Below are 16,546 nucleotides of genomic sequence, written 5' to 3' on the forward strand. Positions count from 1 at the left end.
AGGGCTCTCCGGTTTCCACAGTGAATGATCAAAAGATGAAGGGGCTCACAGTGAAGTATAGACCTACCACACATCACTTCAAAAACTTATGTGGCTTTGTAATTCCTTTTGTGCATATTTTCTCTCTTTGATGACTTCACATGTCTGAAGCCAAACATGAGAACTGGGCATATTTTTTTATATTTTCCCTTTAGTGGAATCAAATGGGAACATTGTGATCATATATGTGTGTGTTGCTTCCTCCTTTTGATGACTCATCATATTCACTTAGTCTCATGGGGCCAGCCATAATGTGGTCAATTTTAGGCTTAAATTATATTTTGGAAAATACGCTCATTCGCTTTCTTGACGAGAGTTACGTGAGAACATTGATACCACTCTCTGTCTGCTAAATATGAAGCTACAGCCAGTAGCCAGCTGTTAGCTTAGCATACAGACTGCAGACTGGAAAACATGGGAAAACAGCTAACTTGGCTCTGTCTGAACGTAACAAAATCCACCTACCAGCATCTCTAAAGCTCACTAATACCTGGGGTCTTGTCATCACCGTGAGGTTGCCAGGCAACCAGCAGGGTCTCCAGGAAGTAGTCCCCCACACAATCCCTCATAAAACCATAAATTGTCATTTTAACAATTTGGTTTCTGACCGGATTAAACAAACAAAATATAATGTATTTAAGTAATATAATTAATTAGTGAGCTTTAGAGGTGCTGATAGGAGCTAACTGTTTCCCCGTTTCCAGTCTTTATGATAAGCTAAGCTAACCAGCTGCTGGCTGTAGCTTCATATTCAACAGATATGAGCATGATATTGATCTTCTCATCTAACGGTTGGCAAGAGAGTGAATAAGTGTGTTTCGCAAAATGTCGAACTATTGCTTTACATTTGGGTGGGTAAACTAGAAATGTTGACGTTTCGACTCCAGACGTGTTCCTGTCATGATATGACCAATTGACTTCTGGCTCCGCAAGACTAATAGTCATTAAGACTGCAAACTCATCACACGTGAATGACGGATCAGTCCTTCAAGTTGTGGTGCTGAAATCGTTTCATCCTTTTTGTAAATGGTGTAAAATCCGGTTTCAGCGATCGCATTTAAATATCACATAGTTTATATCAGTCCAGTGATTTAGAATTAAAAAAATAAAAACAGGTCTTCGACAGAAAGTTGAACACAAAAGTCTGAACAGCCAAGAGGGCTATAGTGTTCCAGTATTAGCTCAGCTCCCGCATTTCAATTTGGTACGAGTACCTGGGCGGTGCGCTGTCAGCAGGATCTGTGTTCCAGTTGGGTTACTGAGCCTTCCTGGTATTGAAACATGATGACAGTGAAGGCAAGTCTCACGCCAGCCAATGGAGTCATCAATAATAAGACAAGGTGAGCAGGAAGGGAGGGTTATCTGGGCACAGCACATGCACTTCCCAGTGGGCCGCGGGGGCAGACAGGGCCGCAGAGAGGCGAGATACGGCGTGACGCTCCTGGAATCTGTGATTTGACATCTGCTCTGTGTGAGAGTCTGTCAGAGGGCAGGAGAAGGTTTTTGAGGGCGCTGCTGCTTCCTCTTAAGTCCGAGCCTCCTTGGTTTTATCAAAGAGATCTGACTTGCAGGGCACAGAGAGTGGCTGAGCAGCATGGCGCTGACTGGAGGTGGTCAACTTTGAATAGAATAGACGTCATTCATCCAGCACAGTCAATCCTCCTCTTCCACGTAAGTAGAGGGAAACCAGCCCACCTGAAAAGCAGCAAAATAGGATACTATTCTGGCAGAAGCACTCAACTGCACAAATACTACATGGGATATATATGTTTATGTACTTTTTCTACTCTCCCCTCTTTCCCCAAACTTTGAATGGTGAATTGTCCCCACACTGCAGGCCCTGTCACCACCAACTCTCACTCATGGCTCGGTCTACACATGGCGCTAACAGTGAGGAGATTCACCTAGGTTGCAAAATGCGCACAGACAGTTTCATACTACCCCTTCCCACCCAGCAAACCAAAGACATGATCCCCAATCATGTCCGACAATTCTTTTACCCCTGCAGCACCAAGGTACCCAAATATCAAGCATTTGTTTGGTCAAAAAATTACTTAATGAGCTTTAATTAAACACTAAAATATTTAGGTCAATACATACACTGAAACTCTGGTGCTCGGACAGTTGAACCGCCAAGAAGACTTCTTTTTTACTGTCCTCTGAGATTTTTATTATTCTAATTGACTGACAGCAGAATTATGCCACAGTATTTTAATGCATGATACTCAATAGGGAACTGTCCAATCAATTGGATGTGTAATGTAGGATAGATGTATAAAGAAATTCTACAGTAGTTTCCACTGTTTATGATAAGAGCACAGATGACATGAGATGAAATAAAAGGTGTATAGACATTTGCCACAATGACAGCAGACCTACCCTGCCATCGATCTCTCCCTTCCACCACCCATTGGACATCTTGGTGTAGATGGTGATAACGTCTCCCTGCAGCAGGGAGAGCTCCCGTGTGTCTCTGGAGCTGAAGTCATAGCGTGCAACTGCGATACCCACCACCCTGGGAGAAAACACTGAGACAAAGAGATCTTGTCTTATTATTGACAGCCATCTCCGTTAAATGTGAGTTCTTAGAGCAACTCTTTGACTACAAATGGACAAAAAACTATTATTTCAGTAACTGTGGTTATGAGGCTCTCTGCTGTTGTTGGTCCACCAAGACTATCACACTCAGCCGCAACCTAACTAGTTTTCAAACTTATATAACAATAACTGAACTGAAAAAAAAACATTCTCACTTTGCACAATCTAATCTGTAGCATCATGTCATTCAGCATTTGGAGAACTTGGCTTTGGTTTGGAATCCTGGGCTTTCTAAACGTTATCCTCAAGGATGATTGGTGACTAACTTTAAATTCTTATAAAACCTTGAAGAAAAGTGTTAACCTTTTGTCAAACTAAGTACTAACAAGCTTTTTGGAACTACCAGGACAATGAGAGAGAAAACTCAGCTCAACTAAACTCAGTTTTACCACGGTTTACAATGGTATGGACACATTTCTCACAGGTATTATCCACAGTAAAATGACAATGTCTACATTGTAAGGATGACACGATCAGAAAATAGCCTTGACTCTTGGGTCATACAAAGGATAAAAGCCAAACCACAGAGAGAGGAGAAATATATACAGCTGCCCAGCTTGGTGGTGCCAAACACACAGTAGAGGTCATAGGTTATCATGGTCATGGTTGATCTTATTGAAAGTTAATTTTCAACACAGCTCACACATTTGGGTTATCCAAGGTTACTCCTAAACATGCAGGTCAGGGCTCATATCACATGTGAACACAGGTGTGCATAGGTTTGTTTACCTTATCTGTGGAAATACAGGTTACACAACTGCAAAGATATGCTGGATGAAAGGAATAAATCCACTCCCTGATGCACACACAGGGACGCTGGAGCCCACACATGCATGCATGCATACATACGCTCATGCACACAAAGACAGGCACAAAGTCAACATAATACACTATGCTGTATTCATGCCATGTCGGCAGAACGAGAAAAAAGGGAAACCCCCCCCCCCGTTATTCTGAGTTGGGAGCATTTATTCATTATTACGAGATGGTTACTGCCTTTGTAGACACACCTAAAAAAATAATATTAATTTAGCTGTTGCATATTTGTTGTGATTCATTATCAAGTGAAACCATTCAAACAAAACTGTATGTCCCCTTTTAATTAGCTGAATTGATAATGTCATTGTTATAAAGTATGATAAATTTGATTAAAATGTAAATGCCAGCAATGGTGGCTTTGCAGCTCTTTGCCACTAGTTTGTTGACAATTATGCAGTTATTTTCAGTGGGAGATATCACAGCTGTCAGAAATTCACAATATTTACGATTTGGAATTATAGGACGCTGACGTGAATGTTTTTCCCCACATGGCAATTCTTACGCTCCACGCAATATTAGACTATATCATTTAATAGAGACAGGAAAACAAGACAGTCTTCTTTGGAAACCTGGAAATGTGGGTATATAGCAAGGGAGAGACAAAGAGAGTAGAAAATATGTACCTGTACCTGACCAGAAAGGCGAGGAGGAGGGAGGAACAAAGCTGCAGCCGCCAGGAGGAACTACAGAGAGACGTAGCGAGTGATGGGGGGTTCAGGCCGTAGTGGGAGCAAAGAGAGAACATAAGCAAAGAAAACCCAAGTTTGACAGAAAGAGAGTGTGAGAGAGGGTAAAAGAAAGAGAAAGGGAAAAAGTTGGCAAAGTCAAAGAACAAGCAAAAAGCAAGGACGGGTGGGAGAGAAGAGTGAGAGAGGAGGACCGCATCAGACAGTGCAAAACAGTGAATCTGTCATTTCACCTGGCACATGATTTTTATGTGACACTGACCAATAGAAGGTGGGTATTGAGTAATTAACACACATACTTCACCTACTTATTGATGTGTCCAAATGTATGCAGTCGCCCGTGTTCACATTATTTGGTCTGGGGCTGTTTTTCATTATTTGGGATTTGCCCTTTAGTTCCAGTTAAGGTGAGTCTTAATGCTGCAACATACGATGATACTTCAGACTATCGTGTGCTTACAACTGTTTGGAGAGAGCCCTTTCTTGTTTTCCCGCACAAAGCCAAGTCCATAAGGAAATGGATTTCCCAAGATTGGGAGAGAACTTGAGAGACCTGCACAAAGCCCTGCCCTCCGGCCCATCCAACACCTTTGGGATGATCTGAAACGCTGTGACACAGGCCATAGGCTGCATTCAGACCGACCCTGCATGAAAAAAGCACAGCCCAGGCGGTAACTTTCCAAAAACCTCTGTACAATGTTTTGGCCTCTGATAAGCCTTCAAACTCATTGATCTGTTACTCAAACTGGACCTGCTGATTTAAATCATCCCACCGGTAACTGAAGCAACATGCCCCAACCAATGCAGCCCCTTTCTGTTTTGTTAACACATGGATGTTTTCGGTCTGACGTCCCCTTATTGCCCAACAGCAGTAGCCGACCTCACTGATGCTATTGTGGCTGAATGGGAACATTGTGGAGGGTCTTCCCAGACGAGTTAAGGCTGTTGTAGCAGCATATTGTTGAATGAAATGTTCAACAATCACATATGGGTGTAAAGATCAGGTGTCCAACACAATACATACTTTTGGCTGTATAGTGTAGCTTCTACAACTTTCCCCCAGGTCATACTGCATGATAATCAGCAATAACAACCTTTTGAGCTTCAGACCAGGTGAGCCAAAGCAGCAGCATGGGGGTAAGTATACGTCTGGGCACAGCACGGCGCCCTGACAAGGTAACGGCTGGGACTCCACGCCGCTGAGCCAACGACTTCTGCTCCCATATGAAATCCCATCTGAGCCAGCAGACCCTCACACTGAGAAAACCACCTCCTGTCAAGACAACAATATGGTTCCATGCCTTCTTCCTCTCCCCCACAGGGATAAGTAAATGCAGGCCAATATGTGTCAACTGTTTGTCTGACCAGAGTGCACACAAACAACTATACACATACCTGCAGGAGGAATATACAGCAAAAACAAACACATACTGTATGTGCAAATATATTAGTACACATGCACTGTACGTACAACCATAAAGCAGCACTAGAATTTGATACTACATGTTGATACAGTTTAGTATAATCAAACTAAATATCCTGTATATACATATATCTGTAATGTTTTCATTATTTCTCTAATATTTTCAGATTCACATATAATCATTCAACAGAATTGTATATCTCAATAACACTCATACTTATCTACAACATTATCTGCCTGAAAGAAAAATAGAATATATTTTTAATTATTTCCAGCTCTAACATTCACACACGACACACAGACGAAAAGCACTCAGTTAGACTTAATTAAAGATGCTAGCTGGGGTTTCTCCCTGGCAAATTACTCCAGAGTTTGGACGGTTTTTCAGTAGTTCTGCATCTTGTGATTGTTTGCTCAGCCTTGCATTCTGTTTTCTCTGCTACGAGGTGTCTGTTTTGAGATTAAAACCATTTTGTGTGTGTGTTTTTTGTTTTGGCATGACATCTGTCTTTCCACGGAGGCTGTTTACCAGACAGAGAACGCGGTGCCCACACTAAGTCTGTCTATGGGGGTGGACGACTTAAGGCAATAATAATCTATCCCAGAATGCACTAAGGCAACGGCGGGTCTGTCAAGGCTTCCTCACAGAAGGAAGCGCGGTGAATGGCAGCGATGCACAAACACACCTCTTGCAGAGCTGCTTTGAAGCCTGATGTGCTGGGAGACCGACGCTGCCAAAAGAGGCAGAGGGACAAGGATGTAGCAGAATTTTACATCCGAACAGACACAAAGGGCTAACTTTGACTTTGTTCCAGCGTTCGTCTGCTTGCCTCGGCTGCTGTTTCAGTGGCTGTTGTTGTTTACACGTACACCTCTCTTTAAGTTAAGACAGTTTACCTCCAGCTGCTTTCTGCTCTTTTACATCAGATCATATTTGCAAACTTTTCCCAGTTTTGTGGAAACAGGCGCAGTCCCTCAGTAGGACCAGGGGTATCCCCCAGGTGTGTGTCAGCAGGCGGCTGTCACACAGTTTTCCCTGCTGCCAGCCCAAGTGAAATGTCATGTCCTGTCAGGAAAATTGTGAAGCCATCTCAGAGCTGAGCAGCGTGCAGAGTGTGACGTTTGGAGTAGCAGGCTCCTGGTGCTTGCCTGGGGCATTGGGCCCTAACTGGGACCTCTCTGCCAAGCCTGGCGAGCTGCCGAGGCTCCTTTCCATTTCTTTCACTCACTGTCTCTCTCACTATCTCTTTTGTCTTTTGCTCTCTCCCTCTCTTACCTCATACCTTCCCTTTGTATCGTGTGTCTCTCTTTTACCCCATTTACACCTGGTATTAACATGCCATCTGTATGTGGATATGTTATCTATATAAGGAAAAACACATTAATTCAAGGTGCAAATGCACATGGAGTACATTGCTATCAGAATATGATTGGATCAGTTAGATCACATCTGGAGGAGGTCTGGCTTGTGTTGGATCTCAGCCGCGTGTAAATGTAATGTGGAGAGTTGGGCCGCAAAAGGAATAGTTTTAAATAGTTTGAGTTTAATAGTTTTAAAGAAAAAGACCGCTCTCGTGTCTGTGTGCTAAATCTGAAGCTAGACCCAGAAAGATGGTTCATTAGCTTAGCATAAAGACTGGAAGACATGAGTTATGTGCTGAACCATTTTTGGGTCGGGAGCAGCAACTTCCTAAAACACAAATTTGGTTGGATATACATTCTAATTAGTGATCTTTAGAGGTGCAGAATCAGGCTGGCAGTTCCCCCCTGTTTCCATTCTAAGCTAAGACAGCATAAATAGCTATATATTTACTGTAATAATGAAGTCATTCGGTCTTTGTGCTTTCTTTTTACCCCCATCTCTACCTCTTTCCTTTTCTTTACTCTCTCCTTACCTTCCATCTCTCTCAATCTTTATTACGTCAATCGTCAGTCTTTCTCACTGTGTGCTACATTTGTTGTCTCTCTCCCTTTTTTGCAATTCCCACCTCTTCCTGCCTCTCTTCTTCCTCCTGCGCTCCCTACTTTCCATCTCTCTCCTGTCTTTCCCTTCTACTGTCCATTTCTATCCACATTCTCTGTCTCTCACTCGCACTCCCCATTTCCTAACCTGCCTCTTCCTCTATTCTCCCTCTTCCTCCTTCCTCTTTCTCCTTCGCATGCTTCCTCAGAGTGAATGAGCATCTGCTTCTGTTTCTGAGGGCCAGTAATGTCGCATTGACTGAACTTAAGCACAAGAATGGATTTATTCATGCCTGATCATGCCAGCAGGTTGAAATCAAACATGCTGCTTTACCTCTCACAGCCAAGAATTACCAATTTATATTTATCACATGGTGAAGGTACTTTAGCAATACAATACTGGGTGCTTGTTTCATTCTGAACCTGTGAAAGCTTCTCACAAAACAGCATTTCAATAGAACACCTAATATTAGTTCGACCCAGATGGATGGGATCTGCCACATGTATAGAATCTATCAGATAAAATAATCACACAGAGGGTCAGCACTAAGTCTTGCCTGTAAAATTAATTTATCATATTTCTTTCAATTCTTCTTCTTTTCTTCTTTTTCTATTCTTTCTTATTATCAAGAACACATTTAGCAAAAGCCCATCTCTACTGAAATGATACCATTCATTTTTTTAAATGTATATTTAGTTCTATTTTCTCATCATTCTCATTTTATTTTCTCATAAAAAAGGGAAAAATGTAAATTGCATTTCATGACAACTGGGCAAACTACATCTGCCGATAAAGATTTGGTCGCAAGCTCCAAAAAAGCTCCCGAAAAACAGTGCTGCTTAATTTTTTTTAAGGTTAAATGTACATTGACAGTAATGCATCATTCGGCGGTGTGAACTTCGACACCTTTTGATTTATCATATATTTTAGCATGAATAAACAAATGCATGATAGATTACAATCAACGACATCTTGAAAATAATTAAACTGGAATAAAGGACACAAAATGATCATTGTCATGGAATTATTGTGAAGCCAATTTATCAAAAATGTTTTGACAATTGTTTTTAAATCTTTGACATCTGACATCATTGAACCGTAACGCTGTAAACACTATTTGCTAGTTAGTCTGACCAAGGTCTTGATCCCATGTAATAAGGAGATAACGTCTTGCATATGTAGTCAAATCTAAATGACATTATGTGCTAAAAATGTTGTGTTTGACTTCATTATGATGATGACGACAAAAGAGGATCAACCCAGCAAGAGTGAAGAGGATCGTCTCCCAAGGAGCACTGCTGTCTTCCACCCTGCCCTGTTCCACAGGAAATCGTGTTAGCTCATTATGCTGCGCTAAATAGCATTCTAGCACATCTCACACGTCAGATAGGACCGCCTCAGGTATTAAGACACAGTTTGAACTTGAATGTCTAATAACCAAGCAAACGCTCTGTCAGCATGATTTTAATGTAAGCAGGGACATTTTTCTACAGTTTTTTAGCATACAGTACATCAGCTGGCCAATAATAACAAAATATAGCAAGTGAGATACTGCTTTCAGCACACTGTTTCTGCCCTCAGCTTGTACTGTTGTTTCCATTGACTGCTTCGGTCATATAGATCCAACCTTCCCAGGGAAAAACAACTCACCTTAGTTTCTCTGAACTGAACTGTTGCAGGAAAACTCACCCCTCCGGTACTCCAAACAGGTCAAAACAAATGCTCAGAATTACTTTGAACTATAACTGGATCAAGATCTGATCTGAACTGGTAGCATTTCCACCTGTCAGACTGATCGTCTCAGGGAGGGATGTTTGTGAAGCAGACTCACCATTGCCAGCCTTGGTAATGGCCCTGGGCATGTTTCCATTGGACAGTTCCCTATAGGGGATCTGCAGAGTGGTGTCAAGATTGCTGAAACCCTCCTTCAGAGAGTGCTGCTTGTAGTATTCCACCAAGTCCTGTGTAAGACAAGCACAATACAGAAAAAACATACCTTTAACAATGATAAAGCAGGGTAAAGCTAGAAGGTATTGTGTACAAATGTATAGAAATGAAAGCAAAGCACGTGGGAAGGTTGGTTAGGGAGGAGCTGCTTGTTTGATCTTGACAATACAACAGCAGCCAGTACTGAGGAAGTGTTTCTGAGCAGTGCAACTAACCACCACATATCTTTCTATCTGCTCATTGCAAGTACAAGTACTGGAAACAAGCTAATATTAGCTACGGCCATACAATTACAAAGGCAGTTGCTTACAACATGCCCTTGCGTATATAAGGTGCCAATTGGACAAAAGACAAGCGAAAGTTGCGGCAAACTTTCTATAGTGTAAATGCAATCGGCAGAAGTAAAAAAGCTAACGTCAGGCTATAAACAAACTACACCACAGTAGTGAGTAGATGAGTTTCTTTGTTCGGCGTGAAGAAGTTTACTGTCCCTGACAGCCACTGTAGTCTCATTTAGCCACTTGTTACTATTTGCGAGTGGGCTGTTTAATGTTGTAGAACAAAACGCGAAAAATCTCTTAAGCTTGTGTTAACCACAGGCCTTATTTCAGGCATCTAACCAAAAACCCATTTAAAAAACCCACAGACTTCGAGACGAGGGAACCAGAAGTGTAAAAATGCTAACTTATTTCCAGGTTGTAGCACTCATTTAATGTTCCACCTGTGGGCGGCCTTGCTCCTGATTGATTACTGTCAATTATTTTTCCACTGTGCTGCCTTCAAAATAAGAGTTTCCTACTTCCCTCTTTACTAGCAGGTCGACAGCCTTATCTAGTTATGAAACATGTATCGCTCTTCGAATACAATAATACAGTTTAGCATTTTGCAGTTTTCTCTCTTCAGCAAACAGCATACAGGTTTTAAATTTCAATGAAATCATGCATCTATTTCACATGATACAATGCATTGTATCATGTGAAATAGAATTAGAATGAGTAAACAGAGGCACTTCATGGTTCACCACAAGAACAGTCCTTCAGCATCTCATCATTCCTCTTGCAATTTTTGCTCGTCTTTTGTCCCATTTGGCACCTCATACTTCTGGCTGTGTGAGTGCGTACACAAATGTAGAAAACACTAGCAGGCATATTTTTTATCATTGTACAAAACAAAAGTTAAGTTTATCTCAAGAGAGTGCTGCAGAAGTAGCAAAATGATTATACTCGTTAATGCTACAGTAGTTTACAGGGCACAAAAAAATCCATTCAAAGTTAAAACCTTTACCAGCACAGTCTTGAACAGCCGGCTCTCAGCGATGTAAAAGCAGCAATCCTTGGTCAGAATCTTAATGTGCTTGACTTTATCGTTGAACCTGTGGAGGATGAATAAGAGATAGGCTGCTAATCAACTATACATGCTTCCACATCAATCCAGTCTCTATGGTGAATCATTACGAAGGTCTGTCTGAGCTGACAGTCGGTTACCATGCTGCGCTGAGCAAAGCAACTTTGTCTTGACAAGAACACCATGGGGTTTCTCTGCTGTGGAAATCAGATCCAATTCACTTACATAAGATAATAATAGAAGCTTCATGGGATTATCCAGTTTTACCCTGTAAGATCAATTCATACTCTATCAGTGGTTTCCAACATTTTCACCCTTAAAATGAAGCAATGTCTACTTGTGTTATACCAAACAGTGGTTTTCCTACTTAGAGTGTTTCATTTCAAATATTTTAGAGGCATTTAGAGCTAAAAGTGTCCAGTATTTAACGAGAAAAGCGAGAAATTAGAGAGAAAAGACATAATTTTGTGTAACAGAAAAGTGTTTAATCATCTTGTGGCCCCTCAGATTTCTCTCAGGTACAACCCCGTTTGGGAACGACTGATTTAGTCAAAAACTCTTAAAACTCTCAAAGAAAACTGAGAGTATGTTAAACTGACTTTAAAATTCTGTCTGAACAAATAAAGCCTGTAAACTCTGTATGGATAATATATTGTGTTGTATGGTAACAACCCATTCAACTATTTAATTAATATGTCTTATGGTTTTGGGACACAATGCAGGTATAAACAAAGGAATCGTTAACATCATTCATTATATACATCAGCTGACACAATATCTTTTTTTGTATATTAAGTTGTTCTCTCCACACCTGCTTCTAATCAGCCAATCACTACTTGGTAGAAGAACAGGTGTCTATAATACTCAAGCTATAACGACACTATAATGATGTAGAAACACATTAAGCTTGTTTTTTAATGACACATTTTTGAAATATGTTTTACATAATTATCACAGGCATTTCTTTCCCTTTCTGTGTAATTTCTTTTATGTACATAGCACCCATATCCTGGAAGACGCCATTTAAAGTGCTCACTTAACCTAAGAAAGAAAAATGTATCACAACTGACTGCAAAACTTACCGTACAGGACTTGAGAGTGTATGCTATAGGCCTGATTCATGTGAGTCTTGTCATAGCTCATGCTAAGTACTTTGTTGGAAAGTAATGCGGACCAACCTTGAAAATACACACACACTGTTCAGTACATACATACTGTAGGCACAAGTGGGGATGTGCTGTCAAGCCAATTGCGAGCACAATATACAGCAGTATATTGCATGTCTCCCATATGGTGATGTGCAAGTTACACTGGAGATAGATCCGCATTGTAAATCTCCCAATGCAGTGCATAACGGATGAGAAGAATATGGTCATGTTGCAAATTCACTGATACATTATGAATGTATGGTGAGTAATACATTATTGATGTGTGTTAAATTATATGGTGCATAACACATGGAGACAGATGAATCTTGTTTTGGTGAGTCCTTCTTTCCTTCTACTGTATAGGCTCCTGAGGCAGCACAAACACACAAACATCATTCAACACACAAACATACACACAAACTGACAACTCATAGTGTTTGACATTAGACAGTTCCAGTTGATTACTAGCTGCTCTCTGTATAAAGCTCCATTATCTCAAACGGCCATCCTGATAATGATCTTAAGCAGTGAGACAGGCAATTAGGATTGGAGTGTTCAGAAACTGGCCCCGTACATCAAAGCTTTGAATGAGAGACGGTATGAGTCCACCAAACCAAATGGGCTGGAATGGCGTGTCACTGGCTAAATAGTCTTAACATCCAAACACTATTTCAGAGTGCACCCTCAATCGTTATAATCTCTTGGAGCTGTCACGCCAGGTCAGGAGGACTCGATAGTCCTTTCTCTTTTTTAAAAGAACAAGCTTTGATGTAGCCTGAAAGATATTCACTAGTGAAATGGACAGTGTATTTCAAAAGAGGAATACAGAGGCACTCAACTTGCAGATAAAGCAGCCATTCATTGAGGCCTAAAGGAATGGATGTTTTATCTACAATTCAAGGATGTTGCTGGCTTTCTTTTGAAATACATTTCTAAGACTGAGCAGCAAATAATATGATGCAAAGCTATCAGGCTCTCCTTGAGCATATGTCTGAAGAGACAGACAATAGATAGATGGTAAAATAGATCATCCAATTCCACCTCTTCCCCATACTGCATTCAGCTGAGATGTGTGGACTCCAGCCATCAAAGAAAGCTAAAATTAACGGCAACAATGTTTAGGTATGATGTAAGGTTCAAATGAAGCCTGCGCCATTCACACAGGAAGGGCTGACACTCAAATTAGAAAAAACATTTTCTCACTTACCTCTAGTGTCTAGCCATGCAGAAAGTTTGGGTTTTCTTTGCCCAGGTAAAGGAATATTTATCTTTTCTACCTGTGCCTCAATGTAATAGAGGCAGAATTTCACGTTTGATGCTCAGAGCATTGAAAATGACAATTTCAGAACAGAATAAATTCAAAACAGCAACATCCCTTTCTAGAAATAGACACAGACCTCACTGTTAACAGTTTTCAGAGGGACTATTTTTTCTGTGCTAAGTAGTTCAAATGAAAACAGTTCACAGCGAGGCCTGAGAATTGTCCAGGGTAAATAATGACTGAAAAGCATTTTTCAAGGGCCATATTGAAGGGTGGAAGTGTGTCCATGAACAATGGCTGATTCATTGTTTTCTCATAAATAAGTTATTAAATGGGGATGGTTTTCAACCTCTGACCACTTGCCACACATACAGTGGTAAAATAATTGAAATGCACTTATATAATGATTATACTGTCCCTTTTCAGGTGTTTACATACCTAAAAACAGTAGCATGTATTCACACGCAACCTCAGCCAAACTTTAGCGTCAACTGGGGTGTAATGTTACACTGCAAAGGCAACGAAAAAGAAATACAAACTAAATCATGAATGTAATAAGCAGCATTGATATGTCCACCACTTGCCCATATCGATGTTTATCCCACACACATTAGCTAAAGCGATTAGCTAACGTTATATGAACTAAAGTTACTGTGGTAACTTCATGAGTAGCCTATGTTTGCCGACCCATTGTACTGCAAGTTTTAAAATAACTCTGAAAGTGCAAAGCCTGGAGCAAAAGTGGTCCACAATCCATTCATGTTTATTGAACACTGAGTTTGGTACTTCTTCTAGTTGTGCAGGTTTCTTTAGAGACTTAAAGCTCTGAGACAGAAACCTCAAAACCTTGGCAAAACAATTAGCTTGACACCACAAGGCATGAGGGGAAAAACACGTTATTTTTTTGTAATTTGGGGGAAACAACCCTTTAAACCAAATTCTGTCCCCCACTACCTGAATTTCAGCATCAACTGTGATTCATCAGACCATTTTATTCTTCAGTTGTGGCTTTTGATGATTCCATAGTCACTATAACGTCTGGTTTTTCATTGACATGAGTGGAACACAGCATGATCTCCTTCTTCTGTGGACCATCCACTTTAACATTTGATGAGCTGTTTGTTTTCAGATACTGCACCATTGTTGTACGGAGCTGTTATTTGCATGTGGGCACTTTGCTTGCTTGAATGGTTCTTTGCCTCTCGCCTCTCACAATAAGGTGTTTTTGCCCACAAGACTGCTGCTGACGGCATGTGTTGTGTTTGTTCCGCCATTCTTGGTAAAACTGTAGTGAGTGCAAACTGTAGGAGATTTAGAATGGAAATAAATGAAAAACAAGCCGCCATGTCACTTACTTTATACTGATGGCGTATTCAGTGCACTCTTTACTCCTGTGTCGAACCAGATAGGTGCTGTTTCCCCGGTCCAGGAGCTCCACCTCAGCCTGGTATCTCTCCATAGGCCCTGCAAACCTGAACCACCCGTGAACAACTACTGCACTTACACTGCAATCAATCATTCTGAACATAAGGACGAGAACAGTCAATACAATCAATAAAATAGAGTAAGAATCACTTGTGGTTATTGCTAGCAATCTACAGTCATTTGTTTTCAATGCTTACCAGAGCTGGGCAGAGTAATCGACAGGTTTTGGAACCTGGCATGGAAAAGAATTGCGGTTATTTTGTGTCTTAATGGAGTCGATACCGAGGGGTGGAGGTCATTTGTGGTAATGCGATATTCAAGCCACATCTAATGGCTAAAATCAGTCTTCTACAGTGAAAAAGTGCAATTGAAAAGCACTACATTCCTTTGCTAAGACATCAATAGTAGCCATTATCCACTGAATGCATTGTAATCACAATAAATGTGTCTTATTGATTACGAAAAATATGCACACTTACACATGGGCAAGGCCTCACAGCGTCACTTGGAAAGAAGCCAATCTTGCTTGTCGCCAGAATTTTGCCCTGCAATGGTAACTGGCTGTTAATCGCATTATGTGTCTGGGAGCAACTACACCTCCCTCTCTCTCCCTCTCTCTCTTCCTTTTCTCTTCCCCTCCCACATTCGCTTCAATAAATCCTCAGCAATTAGCACACAACAAGCAGTGCATCTAATTTGCAGCCCAAGTTAATTATGGTTCAAACTCTGCCGGCAGTTAGATTTGTACTGCATCAAAACAAGAGCCTCGTTTAACACTAAATAATGGATCTTATTCTAGTCTTTGAATATCCAAACAGCGTGAGCTCTCTGGCTCGCACTAAAGACTAACAATTGCATTTTAGCTGACCCGCCTCAAGCAAACACAAGCTTTATATGAAAATCATTAATTCCTTCAACAAACATAGTGTAGACAGACTTTCTTCTCCAGCTAAATAAACCAAATTGGTTAAACAAATTACTTAATTTTCATACAGACTTACATAGATGTTCAGTGTGATAAATGTAATTCTGTCATGTACATTATCTTGTAAACAGTAATAAGCATATATATTAACATTAAGCTCAAGATAATTTGAGTTTCCAGCTCTGAGTTTGAGGTCAATTTGAAGTCCATTGAGTCAATCTGAGAAGACAGTGACTGTTGAGGGCATGTGGAGCTCTTCATTCAGCTTCCTGCCCTGCTTATGCTTTCCTCCTCCCTCCTCTTTATTAGAGTATGAAATGCTTTTTGGGACCGTGCAAGCCCTGGCAGTAACTAGATTGGAAAGCGAATCTTTACCCATCTCTATGATTCATTCTGTGTAATAACATTTCATCAAAGGTTTTTTGAGAGCCCCTCTCTATTTGTTATGCCTTCGATAAGCGTATGATAAAGATTAAACTTATTACTCTGTTGGCATAAACAGGCAGCAGCCAAAGGATCAAATGAAATTACGGTGATTGATTGTATTGTTCTGCCAGTGGGATGGGGGATAATTGCCTCCTGGGTAACAGGGGATATGAATTCTCAGTGTTCTGTAATTCCATCCTCTGGCGCCACTGGGAACGCTGAAGATTAAAGCTACCCTGTGGAGCTTTCATTGTAAACAAACACAGTTTTGTTCAGATTCCGTGTTTCTCACCAAAACATTGTGTGTGACCGTAAGACCTAACAAACTTGTTGAAAACACTTTACAGCCTTATTTTGTATGCTTTGAAACTTGTATTGTTAATATCAGATTGTAGTCTTCTTAACATTGTTGTCTTTTATTACTGCATCCTACATGTTAAAGCTCATTACTGCCACTAACTGCTGATATGAATTACCACACTCTGCAGAATTTTCGCAGAAATGTGAATCTTTACCACCTGAACACAGACTCCAAACTATGA

At 40.8% G+C, this 16,546-nt stretch overlaps 1 protein-coding gene across 1 annotated transcript in view; it reads right to left on the bottom strand.

Annotated features, from left to right (window-relative positions):
- Positions 1-1,692: 1,692 nt before the first annotated feature.
- Positions 1,693-16,546, bottom strand: part of LOC139296204 (guanine nucleotide exchange factor VAV3-like) — a 44,161-nt gene continuing 29,307 nt past the window's right edge. Inside the window, exons 21-27 of the mRNA XM_070918551.1 lie at positions 15,133-15,198; positions 14,851-14,885; positions 14,584-14,700; positions 10,760-10,847; positions 9,360-9,489; positions 2,419-2,582; positions 1,693-1,734 (exon numbers count right to left, since the gene is read on the bottom strand). Coding sequence (XP_070774652.1) covers positions 1,693-1,734; positions 2,419-2,582; positions 9,360-9,489; positions 10,760-10,847; positions 14,584-14,700; positions 14,851-14,885; positions 15,133-15,198 — 642 coding nt within the window. The remainder of the gene's footprint in view (positions 1,735-2,418; positions 2,583-9,359; positions 9,490-10,759; positions 10,848-14,583; positions 14,701-14,850; positions 14,886-15,132; positions 15,199-16,546) is intronic.

This window comes from Enoplosus armatus, chromosome 14 (genome assembly GCF_043641665.1).
Source record: "Enoplosus armatus isolate fEnoArm2 chromosome 14, fEnoArm2.hap1, whole genome shotgun sequence".
NCBI lineage: Eukaryota > Metazoa > Chordata > Actinopteri > Centrarchiformes > Enoplosidae > Enoplosus > Enoplosus armatus.